We start from the raw sequence: 26,692 nt of genomic DNA, 5'->3' as shown, positions 1-26,692 counted from the left end.
TTGTACTTGAGGACAAAACACAGCACCATAGCCGCTGAATTTACCACAATGTGAATTGATTCAAGATGCAGATTAAGTTTTCTGTTTTCTCAACACCATCATCTTTATCTTCCACCCACCATTCGCCTACAGATGTTTCAGCTCGGTGACTGTATGTCGCCTGGGTGTCTTGCTCGAACGCACCTTGGGAGTCATAGTGAACATCTACTTTTAAGTTTTTCTGTATACAGGCTTGTATCTTCATCTTCTTATCAAAAAACCGGATATTTTCTAATGCAGTTCTTCATCTTTTGTATTGAATATTTAACGGGAGCTTCTTGCTGATCGAACCCAGACAAGTGCTTCAGTTGTCACAGAACATTGTCTATGGGGGCTTTTTACATCCAGAATGAGGGGCTCCTAAAATAGCTCATCCCAGATTACAACTCTATTAAGTCCAAGTACAAGCACCTATAGACCAGGTTCAATTTGGTCCATCAAATGGAAGAAATTATATATTTTTGGCTTTTAATTCTGGTCTGTTCTGTGTTCAAACTGGCTTTTAACAAATGAACCAAGAGCTGTAAATACAAAGTCATATGGAATCACAAGTAACCCGTGTTTTCATGCGCCACCCAGCATCATCAGTGCAAAAATCAAATTCCGTTGACTGACAGGACAAAAACAAGACGTCTTTCATACTGTACTTCGGGGGCACAGTTTCTGTATGGCAGATACTGTGTAGCCAGTTTCACTTATTTTTTAATGAGGACCTGCCAAAGTATAGTGTGAAAGCAAAAACACACCAACCATAGAATTTTATGATGAATAAACACATAACAACTTTAAGTTGCTGAATGGCTCACTCTAAGTCACCATAATTTAAATTTCCCAACATGGGTGCTGATGATGCTGAATGACAGTCACTAAAACTGTACAACCAATAAGTTAGTCCATAAAATGATGAATGAAAACACTTTAAGTTCCCCTGTTTAGTTTATCTAAACAGTATATACACATTTAAGAACTGTACGTGAAACACAGTTGGAATTATATAGGAAACGTCTCCACAGGTGAAATTACAATTGTTGACAAATGCTATACATTAATAAACACTAAAAAAAGTCCTTATATTTGCTTACAACTACATTATGATGTGTTAAAACCCATTTATGAACTGCTTATAAATGCTAAATATGGGGATTTAAACTGTTACCCAAAACATAATCTGTACAGCTCTTGATACGAATGTAAGAAACCAGCATGAACGAAAACTGAGCCACTGAAATTTTGCTGTGAAACAGAATTGCATCACCGCAAGAAAAACAAAACACAATATAAATGCATAATGCACAATGTTGCTAACTCCCTGGGTCTTACCATTCCTTCACCATTCTGCCTTACAGATAAAATTTTTATCAGACATTTGGATTTTATGATAAAAAGAGATTAAAGTTCACACACTGCATGCTTTTTACCCTTGAATTTGTCCTCATGAAAAGTTAACATGTCCTTGTATACAAAAGAGAAACTGAGCAACATGCTCTCTCCCCAATGAGCTTCTATGTTTTTAAACAATTAAGGTAAAAAAAAAAAGACACAGCTACGCTCAGTCTTCTCCTTTTATCTTATTAAACCTAATTGTAAACACACGTATTGAATTAGGAAAGATTTACCAAAATAACAAATGCTATTTATAGAAACACCTCAACCTGGGAGACATGGCAGGCTGCATAAAACTGTCATGAATTCATTTTCCAGTCATTACTGACACCATGGAGGAGGCTTGCTTCTCACAAATGATACTCTTTATCCTCTAATCAGGTTTAACTTCCACGAGGACCTTTAGAGTTTCCCTCATCACCTACACAAATCATCCAGACAGATCAGGAGAAATCCTCCCGTGGTCATCCTTGTTGCCGCTGTACTTAATTTAAACCCTTCTCCCGGTCATGTTATCTAAATGGATGAAAGAGAAATAGAAAATGCCCTTGCTAGCTGTAATTTGGACTTCATGGCCACACTATAATGCTCGTTTTGCTAATTGTTCCTCTAGTAACGCTAAACGATGGGAAACCGAGGGTGGGCTTCTAGCGCCTATATTCACACTCCTGATTTAATTCACTTGGTAAAACATAACTAAATTTGGTACATTATTATGCTTTTACAGCTTGAACCAGTTTGCTTAAAGCCATTATTGATTAACATATTTTTCATAAGCTGGCTTCTCCACTTGTAGCATAATAATTGCTCACCCCGACCCCAATGATCTGTGCTGCAGTCACTAATGAGCTTATGAAAATCATAAGTTCCTGGCAGGAACAGTGCTCAATATTAATGAACAAACGCCATGCTGATTTAGGATATGAAATTAAATATGAGGATAAACTTCACTCTGTCTCAAGGTTTAGATCTGTTTCCTTTTGTTACACCTGACAACTTTTGCAGAGCTCGTCCCACCGTCACCATATTTGAGAGAGGAGAGACAATGAGAGAGCAGCAGCAGCAGCAGGGTCAGTCACATTGCAGCGAAAGTAAATGACAGTGTTCAGGGGCTGAGGAGTCAACGACAGCAAGATTGAGAGGCAGTCTGCATAATTAGGTAATTAGGCTGTATTAATTAAAACAACATAGTAGCCGAGTCTTGGAAGCATCTCCTGAATTATGCAGGGGAAAGTTGGGCCAGTGATAGACCATAATACATTCTATTAATGATTATTAACGATTTGAAATAGAATTTTATTGTTAGTAAATTAATCTATTAACAGCAATGACAATTGTTTCATGTGATTTATTAAGCAAAAGTGACAAGCTTGTGCTTGTTCCACCTTCAAAACTATATGAGTAGATTTTCTGCTTTATGTTGCTGCAAATTAGTTTGAGTTATCTTGGGTTTGGACAGAACATGCAATTTGAGGATACTATGAAGAGTTTAACTTGCAATGGATCTAAGATGTAGATATAACACTGCCATAATTTTACCTTTTGGGTTGATTTAGTGAATTTGTTAATAGAATAATCTCTCCTCCAGAGAGCACTGATCAGTATATTTTTCAGTTATAAGAGTTTCTGCTTTGTATGTATGTATATGGTCACAATTTTTTCTTCAAAAAAGCAAATTATTAAGATTATTAAACCTCTAGAATATGCAGCCGGTACTGCCCCCAGAAATCCAGTATCGATCGGGCTGTATCAGTTAGCCGACATTCAATTATTTACATCCAGAGATGCAGAGCAGTTTTAGCATTTATTTGAAGTCATGTTTCTGATCCCCTAATGAATGTAAGTCTCCTCTTTTTTTCAGCTGTAGTTTGCTGTCCACGAACTCCTAAGGGAAATATCTTTAACCACTAAATGCTCCAATATGATCATCAGCTAGCTGCTAACTTTGTCTGGCTGTTGTTCGGTTCATGTTTTTTTTTTTTTGAAATGACACTAAGTGAGAATGAACCGAAACAGCCGGAAAACCAAAACACAGAGCGGAAAGACGCTAAAAAGCTTCGTAGAGCTGAGGTGAACTGCAAAGTCCAACCTGTGTTAATATAAACACATTGATTAGAGCAGATTTAACATGAGCTGATGATTAAAAAAATAATAATTAGTTGCAGTATTGCTCAGTTATACCAACAGTAACCTCGTGGGAGGGACTTGTGTGTTTACAAGCTTCTGTCACCTCATTTCATAGTTCGCAGACATGGTTGAATCCATTGCAACATGTCAAATCTAATATTCATCCCAACATCGTGATTATGAATAGATTACATTTTAACTGACTTTCTACTGCCCGTCAGATCTAATTAGCCACGGGTGGCTCGGTGAGTAGACTGTTTTTTTTTTTTTTTTTAACCTCCTCCTCCCTTTCAGCGAGTGATTTGCCAGGCCTCTGTGACCCTGTCTATGTTATAAAGCTGCCTATCATGCTGTTTTAATCATTCATCCAACCAGTCCTGAAAGCAACCTGTGAGCTGCCAATCTCTCCCACCATGTGCCAGGCTGCCCAAGCCTACTGATCAAGCAGCACATGCCAGAAACTGAGTGTCCAGGGACACCATCCCAGGACTATCTGAGCGTTGTTGTGACACATTTCCTCAACCACCCCTCACTAAACTGTCTGTTGTAGCCTCTAACGCACAGATGATGGGATGTTTCCCTGCCTAGTGTGAGGTCTGCTTCTTTGACATCCACTGAAATGCAAGGCATGCTGGTGTGAAGTGTTAAGTTTTTCTAGCCCTGTTATATATATAAAAAAAAAAAAAAGATATACTTAGAGAGAGTGCAACTGTTCTGAATCAACAGTCTTCGCACAGTCTAATAAGAACAGAAGCGATCATGAACTCACACATCTTGACAAGTTAGTGCAGGCTGAGCAGTAGAGACTGTACGTCAGACTGAATGTGTTAATTACTTTGTGAAATCTGACTTGAGGCGTGATAGAGGGATCTCATTAGAAATATGCCACACCTTTCTAAAGAGGAAAAGCAGAATTTCATGGGAGAAGCTCAGAGCTCTGGGACTTTCATTTTCAATGACTCGCTGTGACCAATAGCATTTTCTCCAGCTGTTGCAATTCTCTAGCTTATTCTTGGGGCTGGGGAGACTATCTTACTGACTTGCCAATAAAATGTCTGTTGCCACTGGGAAAGTGCAGGAACTGTCAATTGGCTTCACCTTATCTACCTTAAACATGCCTCTGCTGACTTCATGCTTCTTCCCATTTCTTTTTCACTGCAGTTTTTCATTGTTTTCCTTTTTTTTCTCCACCTCATTCTCCGTCTGCACATGCATGAAAGGAAATGAGTCAATTACTGAAAATACTTAATTAATCTGAGGTTTTTAACCTCAGACCTCAGACACATTTAAAACAAGTATCTGCATTTATTAGTTAAAAGTTAAAGGTCTGCAAGTTGATTTGACTGTCGTCTATCCTGAATGTCAAAGCGAAATAACTAGCTTCCTAATGAATCGTTTAGACATCAAAAGCATTATTCAATAACCTTTGATTAGGTTTTGTTGCTTTACTGGTAAGGAGTTTGTATAATATAAATAGTCTTATGGATAATTGAGTGTGCATGCAGTGTTTGACAACAACTGGATATCTCTTTATCTCTGAAGACCGAAGAGGAGGTGAGGTGGGGTAAAACCGATCAGGTTGCTGAGTGCCCCTGAAAATCAGGACTCCAAACAATTGTGGGAATATAGATGACAAAGCCGGGCCAGGGAATTGCTCTCAAAGGGTCTGATTGAAAGCTCATGTCAGGCAGGCTGAAGCAATCAAAGGACTTGTGTATTTCAAGTCGAAAGAGGTCGTGTTGAGAGCATGATAAATCCAGCGTCCTGATCCACCATTCAGAGGCTGCTGTTTTGTGTTGTTGTTGCTGCTCGCTGGTGTCCTGCACACTGAAATATTGTCCCTCCGTGTGCTTTGATGTGCAACAGCTTCTTAAGAATGAGGCTATGCATTGTTGCTTCAGCTGCATCTAATTTTGTTACCTGTCTTATACACCTATACACAGTGGTGAGATAAAAAACTAATATTATGAGGAAAGAAAGAATATTTCGTTGCAAATGTTTGCAGGTTAAGGCAAACGGCTCAGTAATTGAGGAGCCGCCTCCTGAATCGTAATGATGCCAAAATGCCAATTAGCAAAGGAACCCAGCACCTGCCTACTTCATAGGGAAAAGTGACATTGGCTAAGAATACTGTGATACTACTCGCTAACATTGGCCACAAACATTGTGATGGCACATACAAACTTTGTGCACACAGTCTGTCTGCAGCAACAGACCTTCATAATGTTAAAGTGCTCTAATTGGTATTTTAATGGCTTTGATGTTTTCACCTGAATTTAATTCTGATAAACCCACTATTTGCTAACTGCCCTTTGTAACTATGATGTACTTGCAAATAAGTTATTATGAGCATATTTTAACATCTATAACTACAACTGGCAATATAACCTGTGGACACTCATAAGTTTCTGTATAAATTGATGGATTATAATATAGTAAAACACAGTTGTAATGATGTTAAATATTAACTAATAAAAGTCTTCATATTACACACACTGTAAATGAATAAATACTTAAAATGTCCTTATGTCTGCTCTTATCTACTTTACAGTGTGTTAAAACTGTTACACCTTTGTATACTGCTAATAAATGATCAGATGAAATAGTCCTTTATTAGTTATTAGCAAAGTGGACAGTACAAAAAAATGCAATATCAAAAGACAATATCAAATACTAAACATTTAAAAAAGATAAATGATAAGGTAATAATAATTTAGTATGTACAAATAGATATTATATGTCAAAATTAGCAGCAGGTTAGGAACAGTGCACAGATGGTGTGTGTAAGTGAAAGAACATGAGTTTGTCAGTTTGTGTGTGTGAGGTCTGAGTGCAGTATTTGCCATACAGTAACTGTCATCATTTATTTTATGTATTGTTATGTTCTGGTACTGTATTACTGGCTTAGATTTGTTGGGTAAACAGACATGACTCGAAATAAATGTTAATTTTGCTCTGTGTCTGCTGGATGTGCAAGTAGGCAAGTATCTGCTAACATTATCACCATATCAACCTCATGAGGTGATAAGTCAAATAAATGTTGTGTTTCACTGTACATTGTTGCTGTATACATTTATCATTAATCCCTTTTCCTGATCACTGGCACCTGGCACTAATCATCACAATTAAGCAGGAGGTGTTTTTTTTTTTTTTTTAAATCCAACCCACTGTATCACCCACATGAACCCCAGCACTGCTTTCAACTACATGCACATTTGAATAATTTAGGAACTAGGTCATCAATAATTGAGCTGTTTATTCATTAAAAACAAAAGGAAAGCAACAGGGGCAGAGTCAGTAAAGAGGCCTTGGCATGGTTTATCCTGAGCCGACAGGGAAGCCTGTTCTTTAGGCTGGAGATTGGACTAAACAAGTTAGTGAATTGCAGTGTGGGAGTTATGTCTCTTGTGGTTTGCAGACAGGTTCTCCAGCAGGATGACAGATATGTGGTATGGATAATTGGGCTGGTGATAACTGTCATCTGGGCACTTAATGAAGATAATCAGCTTTCAGTTTGACAGCTCCGTTAGGGCTGTCCAGTCTTTTCCATCCTCTGCATACATTTTATAAAAAAGGAAAAAGAACTTCTTGTTACCACTTAAATTATACAGTATATATTTGATATTTTTATTTTTTCTTTTCCTTGCCAAGATGTCCACATTATCCAGAGCAGGTGCACTTGGTATCATATTCTGTATTTTTGTGCTACAGTGCTCTTACTTCCACCACCTACTCTTGATCACAATCAAGACAGAAGCTGCTCATGAGCCTGAGTTTATAGCTGAAGTATAAAAGGAAAGAGATAGAAACTCACAAGTATCCCTCCATTAGTTTGCTGTTTTTTCCAGCCTTTTTACTTCATTTTTCCTTGGCTTTGCAAACTCTGTGTGGATATTGTTAACAAATGCAGAGCTGCTGCCATCAGCACCTTGCATACTAATGAAAATCACAGGCATAATTTTTATTATTGCGCTCCAAATTTATTCACCATTAACAGCTAGCAGCTACCCATCCCGTGAAAAGAAGAAAATAATAAATAAAGAAGGCAGCCTTTTTATACTTGGAGCTTTCCCTGCACCTACCTGCACAAAGTGATACTTCCATTTGAGGGGGATACTGACTAACGTTGTTTTGCTGAATTAATTACTTTGCGATGCATTCAGGGATGAATGGAGAGTTTTTCAAAAAGACCATACTCAGAGGTGGTGGCAGTCTGTCCTCCATAGTTTTGATTGAAATTGATTTGATTTGATGTAATTCAAAACAATAAATTTACTTAAGCTGTTGTTCTGAAATTGGAAAATGTCTGCTTCACAGCATGTTTAAAGCAAATGTTACCATAAGGTTATATACAAAAACCAGGCCAGAGCATCTAAGAAGGCCAGTTTAATTGTGATTTATCACAGTATTGTTTTCCACAGTACAACCATACATGATTTCAGTCACACACCCTCAATCATTACAGGCTCACTGACTGTTCTTATGAGATTCATTTTCAGCTATTTGTTTTCATTCTCTGGGCGAGGAGCACCTCTGTAAGAGCCGAGCAGCACATGTGGTTTTGCAGTGTGATGTGCCGGGTGATTGTTTATATGATCCTATTAAATACCTTTGTTGGAAACTGGAAAGACAGATTATTGTCTACTCAAGGATTGCAACTCACAACTATTTTCATTAGCAATTAATTTTTTGTTTATTTTCACATTTATGAAGTGTTTGGTCACAAAATTAGTGAACAGTGCCTCTTAGGATTTCCTAAAATCAAGGATGACGTCTCCAACTGTCAGAACTCAAAGATATTGGGTTTACATAAAACAGAGAAAACACTGGAGGAAAAGATAATGTTTGTTTTTTTTTTGCTTCAAAATGGCTTTGAGGATAATTTCCTTGTCAAAATTGATTTTTTTATTTTTTGATCAACTAATAGATTAATTAACTAATAATTTCAGCTTGAACTAGCATCGAACAGCTCCAAGACAGTGCTTGGTCAGTGTTTGTGTCCACATTACACAAATGTAGTTTTGCACCTATAAAATCTGTTCCACTTTTAAAAGTTTGATGTTAACAAGTAAAAACTTTTTAACTGTTGGTTTATCTCTTCTTACATGATTGAAATACATTTCTGTGGCTCAGCTTTGAAATTCTACTCTCTACTAAACCTTTGACAATTAGTCCAACGTTCCTACATTCGCAAAAGCAAATAGATGTATAAGAATGAACTGAATGTGTTTGTCAACAGTACTCCACTGTATGTGGTTTTGAATTAAATTTGGGCCTGCCCTGCTATTTTTTAATATCTGACAACTTTTCATCGATAAACTCAGAATAAAGACACTATTCAAAAACTTCCAAAAGTCACATAAAACAGGAGGCCGGAGTAATGATTCATGAGCAATCGTGCATATCTGGTCGTTTTATGAGAGGACCATAATAGCTTATTGACCAGCAGGGAAGTGAGACTGATGTTGCTGTGAAGCCATTTATAATTGCAAACTCTCCATGTCAACTTCACTACAACTCACCAATTTTTTATTTCAGAAAATGAGTGTGAAAAATGGTAAAATATTCTAAGTTTAATTGGATCACGACACATGCTGTTGGTTTACATGCTGTATATAAATACGTCAGTACAAATACTTTACGTGTATGGAGAATATGCAGCAGAGCTGCTTTGAGCACAATGTTGTGACTTTTTGCCCTTTTTTTTGTTTGAAGCAAAAGAAGACTGTAGTATTTTATGTTTGTTCAGGAACATAGCTTATAACCATTAAAGAACAGAAAATCACACAGAATTTTAAATAAACCTTCAAATGCAACCGTTCCAGTTTTATTCCCATCTGTTAGACGGATAGCTGCGAGTTGAAAATGAACACTGGAGATGTTCAGATGTAAGCCCACACAAAAAACCAACATAACCTCAGAACATAACCTGCCAGTACTGATAAGACTCGAGATTCGCTCAAGATTGTGTGTTTAAAGTCGGGCAGATTAAAGGATGACATATAAGCAATGGCCCTTTTTAAGGGTCAGTGAATGTGACACTCGTGCTCAGTTTGAGAAAAATAATTTGGGGCCAAGGCAAACGTCTTCCCTCTTCCTGTCACTCCATCCCCGGCAGTGCAATAACTTTGATGGTTGGGTATTGATGATATCTCAGGGTCTTTATGAGGACATTCTGTACCAGTGTTATTAAGTGGCATTTTATTGGTTTGTGAGGTTTTCTCTTGGGGCGATTTTCAGCACACTGCAGTGAAAGAGACCTGTCGGAGGATCTCTTTTTTTTGTTTTCACTTTTTATTTTATCACCAAATCATTTTAATAATTTCTGCCAGTTGTTGTGACATATCAGCCACGTTTATTTAAGTCTGGGGTGTCATCACACTACATGATTTAACATTTGGTTGGAAGCAGGTTGGTCTTTACAAGCCAAAGAAGAGTGGATCAAATTTTGTCTGAATTAATGTTTAAAGTTAAGCTGCCGCGGCTCCTCTTTAAGCTTCAGTTTCTTCTTTTATCCGCACCAAACCACTCCTAAAACCTTTCCCTCATTAGCTACCTTGTGTATACGTTGGCAGAAGATGTACAGTGTGTGTGTGTGTGTGTTTTCTACCACCATATGTTTCCTTGTGAACCCCCTCGTGCTACTGTGCTAGGTGGGGTGTCTGTCTTTTGGGCTTGTGGCTATTTTTCATCAAGTGTGGGCCCCATTGATGTCTTACCGGTTGCATCAGGGTAGGTGACAGTTGATCAGCCATGAACACCAGAGGAATCCCACATGTGTGATGTATGTTGTGAAGCAGGACACAGGAATGTGGCTGGTGTGGCTGGATTCTGTACTGTGAGTGCATGGATTTGTTTTAATTTGTAGTAGGAATCCTGGAAACAGCTCAAGCCTGTCTGGATGCTATGTCTGTTTTTTTACTCTGGCAAATTAAAAAAAATAAATAAATAAAATAAATGAAATCACTTGTGAAGGCGTTACAAAGTGACTCACCAGGAAGGCCTCTTCAAAGGACCTGAGCATCATTAATGTTATTAGTCTCACCTGTGCTTTCACTGTTATGACAGGTCAATAGGTTTGATGTAAAAAAAAAAAAAAAAGGTTACTACTACTGTTCGGTTCATAAATTCAGATTCAAATTTGCACTTTAGAAAATTCAAATCAAGTCTAGAAATCAGATCAGTTTATAGGACTTAATAGGACTGACAAGATTCAAGATGAAAAATTCAAACTTCAATATCTGGGTCCTTTATAAAAGGACAGAAAATAGCAAAGATGCCCTGAACCATTTCCCAGACTCTAGTCCGAAACTATGCATATTAGCATATTACACCAGCAGGAAATCCTCAAACTGGCGATGCATGATGAAGGAAATGCTGCTTGAAAAATCACTCAAACAATTGTCAATTATTAACTAATTTTCTGTTGACTGACTAATTGGCAAGTTGGCTCTTCTTCACTTCCGTATTTTACAAAATTGTACAGTTTCATTAGAAATAAATGAACAAACTCTGTTGGAATCAAAGCCTTTAAAGAACTGTAAAGAAAATACTTTCAGTTGCCAGTTTATTAGGTCCACCAAGTTAAAACTAATGTATTGTAATTCTGCAATAAATCCTGCATTTATGAAGGTGGTTATTCTTTTAAACTCTTTTAGAGAGGTGTAGATTCGACTTCATGGTCACTCTACCCCGATAGATATACAAGTTGTGGACAAAAGAAGGTCGTGGATATTAGCAAAACAAAATAAATACACAAAAGGTCAAATTAAATAACTCTAGGAATGTTTTTAAGTTTCTTCCCGGCACAGAAACAATTTTTCATGTTGTCAGTCTCATTTTTTGAAATGATTAGTTATGTTAGGTCGACCCTCATTAGGCCCATAGACTGTTTATAAAGATGGATGTAGCCTGACATCACCCGTAGGTCTCTGAAGAGCAGCTTTGAAGCTCAGGGTGAGCTGCTTCAGCATTGCCATCTTGGCAGTGCCTGACAGTGTGTCCCCAGGCTAATCAGAAAAAGGGCAAAGAGGTGGGGCTTATGTAGAGCTGAGACCGGTTTGTGGCAAGCATATGCTCACCTGCCTGTACCTCTGAAAGTTATGTGTAGATTTAAGCCTTAATAAAATCTGAATGGGTGAGTTATATAAAAATTCAAAGCTGTGGAGGTTGCCTCTTGATTGGCCTGACACGTTGCCTCATCAGATGCGGCACGAAGAAAACTGAAAGCCTCTGAGTGGCAGCTGCTTACCGGCTCATATATGGTTTGGGTTTTAGGAGTTTATCATTCTTAAACCAATAGTCATCTTCACTAATACCTGAACTACCAGCCTGGATCTGTGATGTAGATATTTCAAATTAGACATGTAGGTAATATCTTGGTTCAGACTCTGTGTTTGAAAAGAAGAGTTTTGGCCCATGTGATGAGACAGTGGTGGCGGCAGGTGATTTTAGTAAACCAAATGGGTCAAACAGGTGTCTGTCCCAGTTTGCAGGGTTGGAAGAAATCTTCTTTTCTTTTTTCCTTGCTCTGTTATTGTGCAGGTGTGTGTGTGTGTGTGTGTTTGCTGAAGTGCAACTGGCACTTGATTACCCCCTCAGAGGATTGAATGACACGCTTCCCTTGAAGCGGTGGGAGGCAGAGCCATATGAGACCTTGATGGATGGTGTGAGGATGCTTTCAATGATGGATCTGTAGGACTGGACTAGGACTGACTGTGGCACACTGAGCTGCCAAAAACGGTGCTGGAGTAACATCCTCTGTGGACAGATTGGAGATATTCTCATCTTGTCTCAAGAAATTTGAACAGCTCCCCTGTGTTCACATGACTGACTACAGAGAGAGAAGGAGCTGTAAAGTTTTGGCTTGGGAATCAGTCCTTGTCTCTTGTTGTTTGTTTGTTTTTTTTTTTTTTTTTGGCTCAGTAAAACAGCCTCTTTTATGTGTCATCAATAGACTCTGGGTATGTTTTCCAGAAACTTCAGCACCTCGAGTAAAGGGTCACGAGAGGTGCCGTCTTTGGTGCACACTGAGAGGAGAGCAGAGAGACGGAGACCCAGATAGCAGGGAGTCGATTCCTCACACTCTCTGTCATAAGGTCTTTAACAGATGGGGGTGCTATGTTTAGCAGATGAGAAGTGCATCACAGAACCTTGGGGCATCTTAGATATCCACAGCGACCTGAGAGAATGTGAGTGACAGAGTTTGCACTTTCAGCAAGTACCACATGACTTTGCACTGTGGCTCTCTATGTTACTGTTGAGTGTGTGTGTGTGTGTGTGTCTGTGTGTGTGTCTGTGTCTGTTATGAAGTTGTTCGGTGTGAGTAATGTGACTGAAGGTGTTTTGAAGTGTACAGCCACTTGTCTTAATTATTGTATAATTAGGAAATATGTTAATAATCAGTTTTTTTTTTCTGGAGAAAAGTATTTGCTGGTTAAAGCAAAAATGATCAAATTAATTATCTTTGTTTGATATCATTACCAATTTTATGACCAGTTTTACAAAACTCCAGATTATGTTCAATGAGAACATGTTTTACATTGAATAATAAAAAAAAACTCACATTTATTCATCTGAATGGCAAAATTTTGTATAAAGCAGTTCATATTTTTTTGTGATAATCTGTCAAATGACAATGTGAAAACTACGATAACCTACGGGGAATCTGCAGCTCCCCTGTTCTTTCCAGAGCTTTACAGCCACTGTCAGCTCATTGTTCAGCTGTCTGGTCCATAAACTCACTGTTTTGGTTCACTCTCAACGCTCTTTCCAACAGCAGCAGGCAGCTGTTTTCAGAGAAGAAGCTGTAAAAGCCCACTGCTCACTACCTGCTCAGCACTGAACAGCAGACAGTTTGCAGTTAGCACCTAGCTGGTGAAGATATTAGAGCATTTAGCAAATAAAAAAACAAATACCAGTGTCCACAACTTGTTTCTGCTTCTCCCAAGCAGCCAAAAAGTCAGATATTGCAGGTTTAAGGTTAACTATATGGTTTAACGCAAGTGATACACTTGCACAAGCAAGCATTGCAGTTACAGTTTAAAAAAAAACCAAAACATGCAGAGGCGACCCATGGCCAAGTGGTTAGGGTGCATACCGTGTGGGCCCTGGTGCTGAGCAGGTAGTTTGACTCCTGGCCGGGAACACTCTTTCGAGCATGTCATTCCCCTGCTCTCTGTCCCATTTCCTGTCACTCACCACGGTCCTACCAGTAAAGGCTTACAAATGCCAATAAAATACCTTTAAAAATGTAGAGATTATTTGCAGTTCTTTAAGGACAGGAGATGACCTCTCTTCTCTCTTACTTTCACTTTGCTTCAGATGGGCACATTTGGCACAAGTTGTCACTTGCAGAAACATCCAAAATAGATGTATAATACCTGGGGGATACTGGGCTTAACGCTGACTGAATAAAATTATTGTTTATCATCATTGTAATTATTTTTTTTAAATGTTGTAAACCAGACAATTAATTAATCAGTCATAACAGTGTAGATTAGTTCATAGTGTATGAAGGTGTTATGTTACTCATTAGAAAAAAGACTATTTGTGTACTTACACTCTATTGTATAAGTAGCTCTTCTGAAGACAATTCAGTAACATATGGTCACCATGAAAGGCCCAATGTGGCATCCAGACTGTGACTGTTTCAAAGCTTTCCCAAGCGATATTTTCTATCAGAAAACATTCTTCACAGACTGATAAAAAGGGAAAACAGGCTTTAAGTAAACTTCAGTGAAGCATCCTGCTGATTGTGCTGTAAACCCATAATTATAGCCTACTCTGTCATTTCTTCCATTTCCAAAAGTGTTTGATTACAATCAAAAGTCTATTCAACAACTACAAAACACCTGCATTTAGTTCCTCGTAACCTATGTCCAGGGCACATTTGAAGCTGAAGTGTATATGATGTGTTCTGTAGCACTGATGCGTCATCACTGACTGCCACAAACAGAGACAACATTCACTTATGGCTGAAACAATAAACTGTATTCAATGTTACTGCACTGAATACATTCATTTATCCATCATTATTGTTTGGGTTAATTGACTTCCTCCTCCATAGGCTGGAAAAATTGAACAGCTCATTAAGGAGGTCTGAGGTCCTGCCACAGGATTAAATAATATTCAGAAGTTCTCCAAGTTTGGCTTTTCTTGCAGCACAAAGCAGAATTACCTTTTGTAACTTTTTCAAGAAATTCCTGTTGTTTGTCCAAGAGGAGGAGAGCCCTATCAAACACAGAAGCGATATGAGGAGGCCAGAAAGCTTTCAAATCACCCAGTGTTTTACGTTTGCAGGCCAATGTGAGTAACATTTCTTTTGCTGTCTGTGGTATGTTTTAACAGAGTCTCAGGTCGAACAAAGTGCTCTGCTTAGAAACAGTAAGGTCATTTGTCTCATCAATTCTAGACGAACTCAAAGGGTTGGCAACTCGTAGAGCTGATCTGAGCACGCAAGGCAGGAGTGCTTCAAAGAAGATCAATATCTGGAAAGTCTTCTGACAGAAAACTGCATGACATGCATGAAAAAATATACACAACACCCACACAACCTCAGTGTGCAGGTTTATGCAAAGTTTAGCATCCACCAGCATCGTTTTATTTGAATATAACAGTAATGATATGTGTTGCTACCAAATGTTTGTTTCAAGGAGAAAATCTCATTGATTCACATTAATTGTTTAGTCTGTAACATCAGAAAATGATAACAAATGCCTGTCACAACTTCTCTAAGCCTCAGGTGACATCTTTAAATGTCATCCATCCAAAACCTAATGATACTCACTTTACTATGATATCATATCGAACTAAGGAAACCAGAAAATAATTGTAATGGAAAATTTTGAATCTACTCTTATGAAACGTGTCCTGGCAGATTATCTGTGACATGACCTTCCCTTTCCCCTGCATTCACTCTGTTGTGTCTTCTGTAACCGGCCTGTCCCTGTAAGAAGTTGTTTGTCACAAGGCCTGTGTTGAAGTGGGGCCTGTTTGGAATTCCATTTGATTCACCTTGGCCATAGAGTTCTCCCGGCCACTCCCCACTCCCCACTCCCCACTCCCCACTCCTGCTATATCCTGCTACAACATAACTATAACTTTTCCTCTTTTTCTCCGTCTTACACACTCCACAGACTGCAACGCTCTCTGTGTGCACCTTCTTTGCAAGAAAGACACTGTGTCTTCATGGTTTTATTTCAGGCCTCACCAAATAATTTTTTCTACAACAATAATCACATAAAGGGAGCTGGACCAGAGAATTTTGGCATTTTCTTTCCTTAAAAAATAACTCAAAACGATTAATTGATGGTCAAAATAGTCGGCGATCGATTAATCTACTAAACATTGGAACTCTACATTAAATTGTTTGTTCTGGCTTATAATTCAGTATGAATTGGTCTTGGTTTGGTGTACATTTCCACTGGAGAATAGTTCATGAATGAAACACAGCTGTACAGTATGTCTAACATCACTGGGGGAGAGATTTAGATTTTTTTTTTTTTTCTGAGCTCTGAGCAAGCATCTTGAGGCAACCACCTCATCCTGCCTCATCCTGCCTCATCCGTAACGGTCACATCAGCAGCGAGTTCAGCTCAGTTCACAAATCCTTTTTGAAGAGTTACCATCACTTCAGTTGAGCTGAAGTAGGCAGTGGAGAGACTTTGGTTCCCCAGAGTGATCTGCATGATTGAAGCCGGGTGATGTCAGTCTCGGTGGAAGACAAAGCAGGATGAGCTCAATGTTATTGGCTTCGCCTTCTCCTCTCAATTCAATCGAATGTCAAAATATTAAAGGTCAAATCTGAGAGATGGAAATATTATGAAAAGGTCTAAAGCATGCTCTGAGATTTTATGGCCAGCCTCTTGGGGCTGAACATTTGACAGTGGACAGTATGACCACGCTGCATGGCTGTATCTGGCAGCCACTGACATTAGGCAGCATTATGTAGACTCACACTTTACCATTTAAACTCAATTAACTGTTGACCTGAACCCATTATAACTATGTTGTGCGTCAAAATAAAACCCGCAAACACAGAATGGAAGGACTGAGGCACCGTTTTTGTGGAAGTCCAAGACAATAATGGAGATAATGAATTAATTTCCTCCACTATACAGGCTCTTTATATAATAATGCATCAGTCTGAATTATAGCCAAATGTCCCCCCATTGTGTTTAGTGCTGCGATGGTGTTCGTTCCCAGAGCTGTGAGAATCTGTTTTGTTATATCATTATGCAGGAATTGGTTTTCTATTCAGGAGGCTCAGCTTTGCTGCTCCACTTACCCTGACAGTAACAAAGTGAAACTTTAATCTCCCCTCAGTGTCAACAGCAGCTGATAGCAATTAAGGAGAAAGCCTGGATTCTGAAGTGGTGCATTTGACTCAAAGAGTTCACCCACATCCTTCAGTGCAAAATTTAAACAACTTCTCTTCATGCTTGCAGCCGCTGTCCAGGCCCAATTTTTTTTCAGGCCCTAAATTGTATTAAGAAGCTATGTGTATGAAATGATAATCTGTCTCTATTGTGTGGGTCTGTGCAGATGTTGGGCATGCATGAAAACAAAATATTACAGTTATTGTTGTTTTTATTGTAGATTCTGTTCCTCTAGTAAGTGGCCATTATACAGTTAAACGTCATAAATTAGATGTTGTAATTTCAGTAAATTTAATCTGCATGAAGCTGGAGCAGAAAACTGCTGCTGTTATCTCTGCCTGAATATAGTGAGTGCACTGCCGTTGTACCCACTGACACTGAGGTATAATGCAGCCTTCGCTGTTCTGCAGCCAACACACAAAGCTCCTGCTGTGTGAGAGTGGGGAGCTTTTTTCACTGCAGGCTTTGCTGTTCTGTGGCTCTCTGACACTGAGCAACAACAATACCAGAGCCCACTGTTCATGAGTGCAAAACAGAACTGTTTAGACTTTGGAGCCTGACAGATGTTTTAGTGTACGGTCATCATGACCGTTGTGTCTACATTTACATTAGTCTAAAGAAAGCTGGCAGAGCAGCTACATTTTGATGAAATTTTCCTCAAGGCATTGGATTTGGACGGGTTAAAACACTTCCCCAAAATGTCTTTATGTTAGTGTGTTAAAAACAAATCCTAATCTAATGAGGAAGCTGAGGGGCATTCATGGCTCAGAGCAATTAAGGCCTAATTTGCAGCATATGACAATTTTGTTATGAAGAGATATCTATCATGACCTGAGAACACATCAAACAATGTGATCCTGAGTTTGAAAACTCAAACTCAATAAAAACATAATTTTTCTTCTCAGTCAAAAAGTCGTAAAGGGTTTAATGAAAAAAACTGTTTCACATTACAAGTTATAATTTCATCCATTGTTACTGCTGCTACATTAAACACCAGTCTGAGATATATGGACAGATGTATCAGTAAAAATTAGGGCTGCAGCTGAAAATTATCTTCATTATTCATTTAATGTGAGATTATTTTCTCAAACAATTAATTGTTTGGACTTGAAAATGTCAGAAAACAGTGGGATGACACCCATCACAAGTTTCCAAGCAAGGGCTCCGGAAACTTGTGCTTGACTGATTTTCGATGACGGTGCCCTGAGGGTTTTTGTTTTTTTTTTGTAAACAAACAAAACGTATGTTTACATTCACCACCATGGCGCGTATCCCTGAGGTCTAACATTTCCTTCCACATAAAACAATTGCAAAGCTGATTTTTCTGTAAAGTTTGAGACCTGCATTTTTTACATCCATGTAGCTAGCAGACTTCTTCTTCACTGCCTTCGGTGATGCATTGCTGTGGAACAGTGTGAAACTATTGGCAGCACTGAGTATTGTGGTACCTGCATGCGTGTGCGCTCCATGTGCGTCCTCATATGCAGGTACGAGATGAACAAAAGTACTGTCCACAGGGTACCTTAAATCTATGATGAAAATTGTCGCTGCAGCTGCATTTTTTTCTTGATTGATGAACCATTTTGTCCATTAATTGTTTCATCTTTAATCACAATGTAAAGGCCCTATTGCTTTTCACTGTTTTTGATGACTATAAAGGATTTTTTTTTTTTTTTTTTAATTATAATTTGTAATATGAATAGAGCTTCTTTTCCACTAATGATAATGGAATACACTTTCTGGTTTTGTTGTTTATTATATGTCTTTAGTCATAGAAACACAGCTTGGTTTAGCTCGTGCAATGCTGAAACACAGAATTCTTCTGTGGTGAAAAGACACTGCCGACTAGTAGGATAAGCTATGTTTACCCATCCATGTTTTCCATATGCAACTCGATTGGAGCAGATGCTCTGCATTTGGACTGCACAGCAGGTTGTACAGATCTGTCAGGTGTCTGAATTACAGATGCAAATCTAGTCAGATATTTTGCATGCCAGCATAATTTGCACAGAAAAAATACTGCACTTAATTCTCGGGTCCCAACATTATCATCATTAAGTTGCTCTTTGCCTCAACAGGATGCAGTTGAGATAAATGTGGTGCCAGACAGTCACTAAAAGGTTGGAAATGATGCTGTAAAACAAAGTCATGCAACACGACATTTCTATCAAATTTTAAATTTTAGGAGAGACATGAGGACCTAAGGTGATCTTAGGACATTTGAAAATGTTACTATTAAATGTCTTGACATCAATAGGGAAAAATATGAATTGGAAATCAGGCATTTGTGTGATTTGTGTGCAGAGTGAGATGTCACTTTGTGGAGATAGTCCAGTACACTTCAATATCAGTCCATCTCCACATGGATCCAGGGAATAGATTGTAGATTATTGTAATGTGAGTTTTTTTTTTAATGTGTGAATTCAAATTGAGTCTTGAAATTAGGTCCACCATCAGACCTAATTCCTTTACTCATAAAGAACTGTTTGCAGTGTTGGAAAGCAACACCAATGTTGACTCTTGTTTTGCTTCTATTTTCAACACTGTCTTCTACTGAAGTTAGCATCCTAAACAGCGAACATGGCGTAGCTGGACCATCTTGCCACTTTCCAATACCAAGTCACTGTAGCGTCCAGTCTGCCCTGAAGAAGTTGCACTGCTCAGAGGGCATATTATAGTATAGTATTGTATAGGAAATGCAATGAAAACTGAAGCTCTTGGCAAGCTACCATCACCACCACCTTCCTCTGGCAAGAAATCAAGTTTGGCAGCAGAGAAAACTTCTATGTAGCCCCCTTACGGTCAGAATGCATATACAATGTGCCACTGATGCATGGTTTGCACTGGAATGCCTTAATGTTACATTCTACCTCATGCATAACAGTTTCTTTTTCCAAAATGTGTGTTTTCCCACTGCATTCATAAAGTCTGGTGGTACTGTAAATGCTAACAGTATAGACTAAGTTTGATAAGTGAGATTATGTAATATTCTGGTCAAGACAGAAAATTTGCACTTCTCTCTCAGCAAACTGCAGCTCACATTCACAGGACCTGATAGACCTGTCAGACTGACATGGTGTTACAGAAATCTGCTATTTTCAGCTCCTAACTGTACCTGCTAATAGTCACAACAATTAAACAGCTTTGCACTTTGTTGAGTCCTTGACAGTGAGCATGTTGGGTGTCACTGCCGAGAAAGTGACATACCAGGCAAAGAGGCGAAGGAGCACACTTTCTCACTCTTACCTATGATTTGTTGAAAGATCCCCATTAAATAATGCATGTTTATTCATTTTAGATGCAAGATGAATAACAAAATTCTCAACACCCTAATCCATGGATCACGTTATGCATACTCATGAATTATCCAGTTTTCTGCAGGCCACCGTGGCTGTTTCCTGTCAATATAATGTAAAGAAACACTTGATCATTTGGTGCAGTGCAGGCCCATGCAGATATTTTCTCTGTGTGATCCTAATGTGGGAGGGAACAAGAAAAAGGCAGAAGGATGGAGAGGAGATGAGAGGAGAGCAACACACCTGGCAAAAGAACAAGTCCTTAATTAGTACAACCGTTTTTTAATTACAATAAGATAATTTCAATTGCAGAGACACACACACCCCTCATATGGTGTTAATTCCTATGAAAGAAGCATTTTTATGTATTAAAAGCATAAACTGGGATGCTTGTAGACCTTTTAGAAATGCGACCAGCACTGCTCAGTAGAGAAGTAGTGAAAATACTCAAGAAGGCTTTTGGTTGCACTACATTTTTCTGTCTTTTCTCCACCTTAATAACCTCAATCACTAGTGGGTTCTCCTTTGTTAGGTGAGCTTTTCAAAGTTCCACTCCATGAATACACTCAGTTCCATTATTTTGTTTTCCATATCATTGTTTCATGTTCTCTTCTCTCTGAGGCCTGCACAGGCAATCATCTTAAGGTCCTGGTACTGAAGTGAAGTACCTCAGTGACGCTGGCCTCTAACCTGTCGTCATGAATACATATCAAACCAAGCTATGCTAGTGTGGACAAGCATGTATAATGCTGCCGTGGATGAGACTGAAAATACCACAAACTCCATACTGTATACCAATCAAAGTGTAAAACAAAAAAAAACACAACATAACAAAACCTGCACATAACACCAAATATTCACCAAAACTGAACAACAAGAAAAGAGACATGAGGTGCTCTGCAAACTCCATACTACATATTGATTCTAAACAATTCAGTACTGTTCGTATACAAAAACATCAACATACTTTACCATTTTATACAAACAGGAAATTATACAGTATGTGTAATGTTGGATGTTCATCAAACTATAAATTTGGGAAGCTACTGGCAATTTGTCTTCACCGCAGAAGATATCAAAAGATTTAATGCATGTTTTTTGTTTTCCAAGATTTTTATCCTTTGGAGCCGTTTCACCACCACCCACGATTTAGTTTTTTTTCCAGCTGTGTGCAGCTCCTCCATTTCCTTTGTGCATTGCATGAAAAGCACACTCAAACTGTCTGCTTTGGATATACATTATTTTGTCTCATTTTTTAGTGTGAAGACATAACACATTGAAAATGTGCTTCGAATCGGCAGGTAGAAATGAATTGGGACACTGACAGATAATAAGGGCAACAGGTAAAATGTGAGACAAATACAGGCTGATACAGTAATGTTGAACAAACACTAACTAGGCAGGGGAGTGAATAAAATATTTTTCATATTTATAGGAAGGAAGGAGTAGTGAAGAAAGACACAAGTAATAATGTTGAGAGATTATAGAGCAAGTATCTCTTTCATGTCTTAGTGTTCTAATACATCAACAGTGATCTTTTCTTGGGGCATTGGGCGTCTCGGGTCTTTCAACATCAGACACCAACACCCACCGAGCTGGGTTCGACTGAGCCCCAAAATCTGTCCTGGAAGTCCTACCCCACCCATGGCTCTCCTCTCCTGATCCACACTCACCTTGAATCAACTTCTGCTGCCTCTGTGGCCAACGTTTTTGCTCTTGGCCTAAAGTCCCCTTTTATACCCAGCATGTTGTAGGTCCTGCAGAGGGATATACCTGCAAACCCTCTGCATTCCACCTCAGTGGGCTTTCACCTCGCCAACCATTGCTTCAGCAGTCTTCCAGTAGCCCAGCATACTTTTCCCTCTTTGTGACGTAGGCCTTCTCAATGCAGTCCTCCCAGGGATCAGTGAGAACCAAGAGAATAATCTGCTTGGAGACTTCTGACATCAGCACCATTTCTAGCCTTAGCATTGTTGTAGCAGCATTTTCTGGGGACTTCAGTCACTTCCCCAGATTGACTTTTAGCCTTGTGCTGTTGCTAGCAGGCTAAAGGAGGTTCTCCTGGCAGCTGATGTTGGCTTCTCCCCAGCTCTGATGAAAGCAACAGTCTTTTTCACGGAGTGGCTAACACCCACCAGCACCCTGTGCCTTTGCTGTGACTCAGCGGCATCCACAGCCTCAGCTTCCCTCCACTTCCCTCCTGTCCTGACCTCGATACCAGCCTGAGAAACTTTAGGGTTTGCAGGATTGTTGGTATCGCAGCACCTCCCTAGTATGGGTCACCATGAATTCTTCTTCCAGGTATTATAACTCCAGTATGCTCAAACACCTGTAAATAGTCTGGTACTGGCATTTAGGCGTTCATACACATGACTGTCTGCTGATTACTGACCCCTGTAAGCAATGTGCAGCCATTTTAGAGATTTTAGTGGAGCACACTAACAGCTACCACACTGACACAAATGACTGGTTGATACAGACTTGTTAGTATTTTTTGGATCATTTAGTAGATACTCTCTGACGAACCACCTTTATCCTTTCTACATGGTCTTTTTGTCTTTTGTAACCTGTATTCTCTCTTTTTATTGACTATCACAGGTAATCTGTTGCCAAGGGCCAGTCAAGATTAAACTCAGTCCAGTTTTTATTTTTTTACCCAAATAAGAGAGTAGGGCCACAGTGTTGTTCCTCTTGGTGGGAGGCAGTTGCCTTGAAGTTAGATGTTTTAATATCAATGGTGTGTGTGTGTGTGTTCCTCAGCCTACAGGTCTGCTGTCTGTGATAATGAAATACTGCATGTGGCAAAGAGGCATCTAGAGGGAAAACAGGGCTGTTTTTCATTAGGATCATGTTTCACTGAGTGCACCTTCCCCTTATTGTATTTAGAGACACAAAAACATGACGACAGATCCTCATCAAAATGGCACACTGTGAGTCATTACCAGGAAACACCCCTGCTGTCTGTTTGGTGAATCACTGTGTGGCATTCAGATCAGAAATTCCATTTACAGAAACACAGTTTACCTATTACGAAAACTGACATGGTGCAGTCCCTGTAAATAGTCTCCTGTGTTGAGAAACACAGCAACAACCGTCAGAAAATCTCCTGTAAAATTATAGTCACTCAATAAAGGAGTCATGCTTCAGCTGATCTGTTTATTTTTCTGTTTAAGTTTCTTATGTAATATTTTACTCTTCAACACTCACATCAGTGAAATCTTTGGAGCAGTGGCAGCAGCAGAAGCTGGCCATGGTGCACCTTCAAGCATTTATAAAGCTTTACAAATACAAAAGCTGCTACAATATACTTTGTAGAAGTTAAAAATGTAAAACATTATCATGAAATTATTCATTTCTGTTAAGGTAAGAAGCAATATCACTGTAAAACGTGCTATGATAAGATGACCCATGCCCATGAGTCTGACATGCCCATCATCTCAGCTTGTGAACTGGGCAGCCTGCTGGAGCTTGGAGGCTGGGTGTTAAAAGGCTCGGTGGGGGTTCGGGATCAGTAGCTCCATCTCGAGTCTCAAAAAGAAGGCAGCTTGTTGGATGCCATCAAACCGTTCTTTGAAAACCTGGATATAATTTCTGCTTGTCTTATGTTTATTCCTTTGTCAAAGATGAAACAGAAATAATTGTCAATTGACAATTGAAGAGTCAGGTTAAAATCAAATGTTAAAGATCACAAAGCAAGTCAGAAATCCTGGTGTAGTCATGGAGTTGGACCTAAATTATAATTGCTGCATTAAGACAGCTGTAATCTCAAGAATATATCATGAATAAAAGGAGTTATGTCTCAGCAGGATTTAGAAAAACGTATTAATGCGTTGAACTCCATTAGGCTCAACTAGTTTCTTTAAAGGTCTCTTTGAAAAAGCAGCTTATTCAAAACATCCTCACTAAAACCAGGAAAGTAGATCACATTACTGGAGTTCTCATATCTCTACACTGACCTCTTTTTCAGAGAACTGACTTTGAAATACTACTGCTGGTACTGGTACAGCTGTACTCTACAAAGCACTGAACTGTTGATACATTTCTGATGTGCTGGTACATTATGAACCATCCAGACCTCTCAGATCATCCAGGACGGGTCAGCTTACTGTTCCCAGAGTCCGTTTTTATGTGGACCTGCGGTTTGCTCCAGATAATTTAAATCAAGCCTTAAGAATGTGTTTGCGACAGCCTTTTATTAAGTTAAATTAGGGACTATTTATCCATATATTGCACTGCAATGTAGCTACACTGTAATTTGTATTCTTCTGTTTAATGTAGCTTATTTTATTCCCTATTTTATTTTACTCTTTTTAAATCCTATTTAAAAATCTATCTCTTTGTATTGCCTTGTATTTCTTTTATATCTTAAAGCTTTTTATGTCTTATGTAGAACACTTTGGGTTGCCCTGTTGTTGTGCAAACACCTTGCCTTGTCTCTATATTCTTCACTCCATTCCCACAACTATTATCATATCCCATAATTATTCACTGGAAGCCACTTGAAGCTGATAGTGTTATCAATATTTTTTTCCTGTGCAGATTCCCCAGGTGAGCTACGCCTCCACAGCTCCAGAGCTCAGTGACAACACCCGCTACGACTTCTTCTCCCGTGTGGTGCCTCCAGACACCTACCAGGCCCAGGCCATGGTGGACATTGTCAAGGCCATGCGCTGGAACTACGTCTCCACAGTAGCCTCTGAGGGGAACTACGGAGAGAGTGGTGTCGATGCCTTCATTCAGAAGTCCCGGGAGGATGGTGAGTACACTTGGCTTCATATATCATCACTGCCGGGGCATAGGAAGATGTTATCCATGTGAACGTACGGTACTGCAGAAAAATCGGTGAAGCTCGGAGACATGCAAGCAAAAATCAATTAGTGAGGTCGAATATTAGATTTTATTCCAGAACACGCACACAGCCAGGAATTGATGAGAAACTTCAATATTTAACAGTACAGAACATTCAGAGGCCAGAAAACAGCACAGGATGTCTATCTGTTACAGCTGCACATGTAGTCAGGATGTGAAGGGGCTCCATCCCGTTACACACGAATCATACTATAGAATCAAAAGTGCTGCTGAACCCACTGAGGATTTACTTTAAAGAGCAACTGAACACCCCATTTTAGCTTGAACGTGCCCTTTCATCAATGCAAAAAAATGGATTCAAACCCCGACCCACACCACCTCTTCCCTGTGGTACCCTGTGACCTTTGATACTCCCAACCCTCCCTAACAGCTCTGTCAGGCCATGGCTGCAGTGTTCCTCTATCTCTCTACTTATCTAAACCAAAGCATTTCAGCTGTTTTAACTCGTTGTAATGTAGATGATAGCATCAGACGGTCATCCATAATTCATAGAACCATTGTACCGGCTAGTAACGGCTTTCAACCGCTCTCGTTTAGATTTTTTGGGGGTCTCTACCCATTTACTGGATTTTCTCTGGAAAAAGCAAAATAACTTCTGTTGTAATGAATGCAACAGAATGGGACCAGGATCATTTCATAGTATAATAAACTGACTGTGTGTAGTTTATAAACTCAAAAAAACTGTCACGTTTGGTCTACTGCGGCTCTAGTTCTCCATCTTCAAGTCTCTACACTGGATCCGTTCACTGCAATATGTGCAATTTGTTTTTTTGGGACAAATGTCCTTGTTTGTAATTTGTTATACGCTTGTTGCTGACAAAGTGTGTGTGTCATTTCCAGACAAACCTCAGCATGCAAACTGAACTCTACCTTCTCAGAACAGCACAGAGTGAAATTAAACTAGTACAGGTGGACTCCAGTGGGATGCTCATGTTGCTTTGTCTGCTGGGTAGTTGTTTGCTGCAATTAGCCATAGCGACATAATACGTTTACAGTACAGGGCTGTGTTTCTGTGTTTCTTTTGGAGTTTTTATCACCTAGTGTTAAAAATTGCTTAATACACTAAATAAAGTGTACGTTTGCTTATTTTGAAACCATAAATCAGGCTTCAGGTTTAGACTAACAGACTCAAATATACAGGTTCAGTCAAAATGTTGTGGTAGAGAGAAGAAAAAAGGTTTGAATTTGAGAAATATAATTTCTCCCAAAAATATTACTTGCAACAAGATTTTTGATTTTACTTACTTTACGAATCTTTGGATCCTTTTCCCTTTGTGTTTACTCCAAATCCAACAAATCACTCTACTGAAGGAGTTCCCAACAAGTGTTTTGGTTGACTAAGTACAAGTCTAATTAAAGGATGAGACTTTAAGGTGCCCTGTTCACGTCTCCCGCTTGCACTGTGCCTGGACAGAATGAGACCAACTTGGCAGCGGTTCCTCATCAATTATGTCTGTCACTCTCTGAACACTTAATCGCCTGGGCACAAGTCAGGGACAGCTGAGGAAAGGAAAACAAGTCACACTGAGTAAAACATGTCAGGCTGATTTCATGTGATTTTATTGCAGCAGATAGTCGAGGTGCAATTAGTTGACAGTG

The 26,692-nt window shown here is 39.1% G+C and overlaps 1 protein-coding gene across 4 annotated transcripts in view; it reads left to right on the top strand.

Moving 5' to 3' along the window:
- Positions 1-26,692, top strand: part of LOC139631134 (metabotropic glutamate receptor 4-like) — a 152,791-nt gene that overhangs the window by 56,892 nt on the left and 69,207 nt on the right. For all 4 annotated transcript variants that reach the window (XM_071495114.1, XM_071495113.1, XM_071495115.1 and 1 more), the window contains one exon: positions 24,764-24,980. In XM_071495114.1, the coding sequence (XP_071351215.1) occupies positions 24,764-24,980 (217 nt within the window). The remainder of the gene's footprint in view (positions 1-24,763; positions 24,981-26,692) is intronic.

This window comes from Trachinotus anak, unplaced genomic scaffold (genome assembly GCF_046630095.1).
Source record: "Trachinotus anak isolate AG129_WGS33_773 ecotype Australia unplaced genomic scaffold, CSIRO_AGI_Tana_v1 ptg000013l, whole genome shotgun sequence".
Taxonomy (NCBI): domain Eukaryota; kingdom Metazoa; phylum Chordata; class Actinopteri; order Carangiformes; family Carangidae; genus Trachinotus; species Trachinotus anak.
This window is presented reverse-complemented; position numbering and strand designations above follow the sequence as displayed.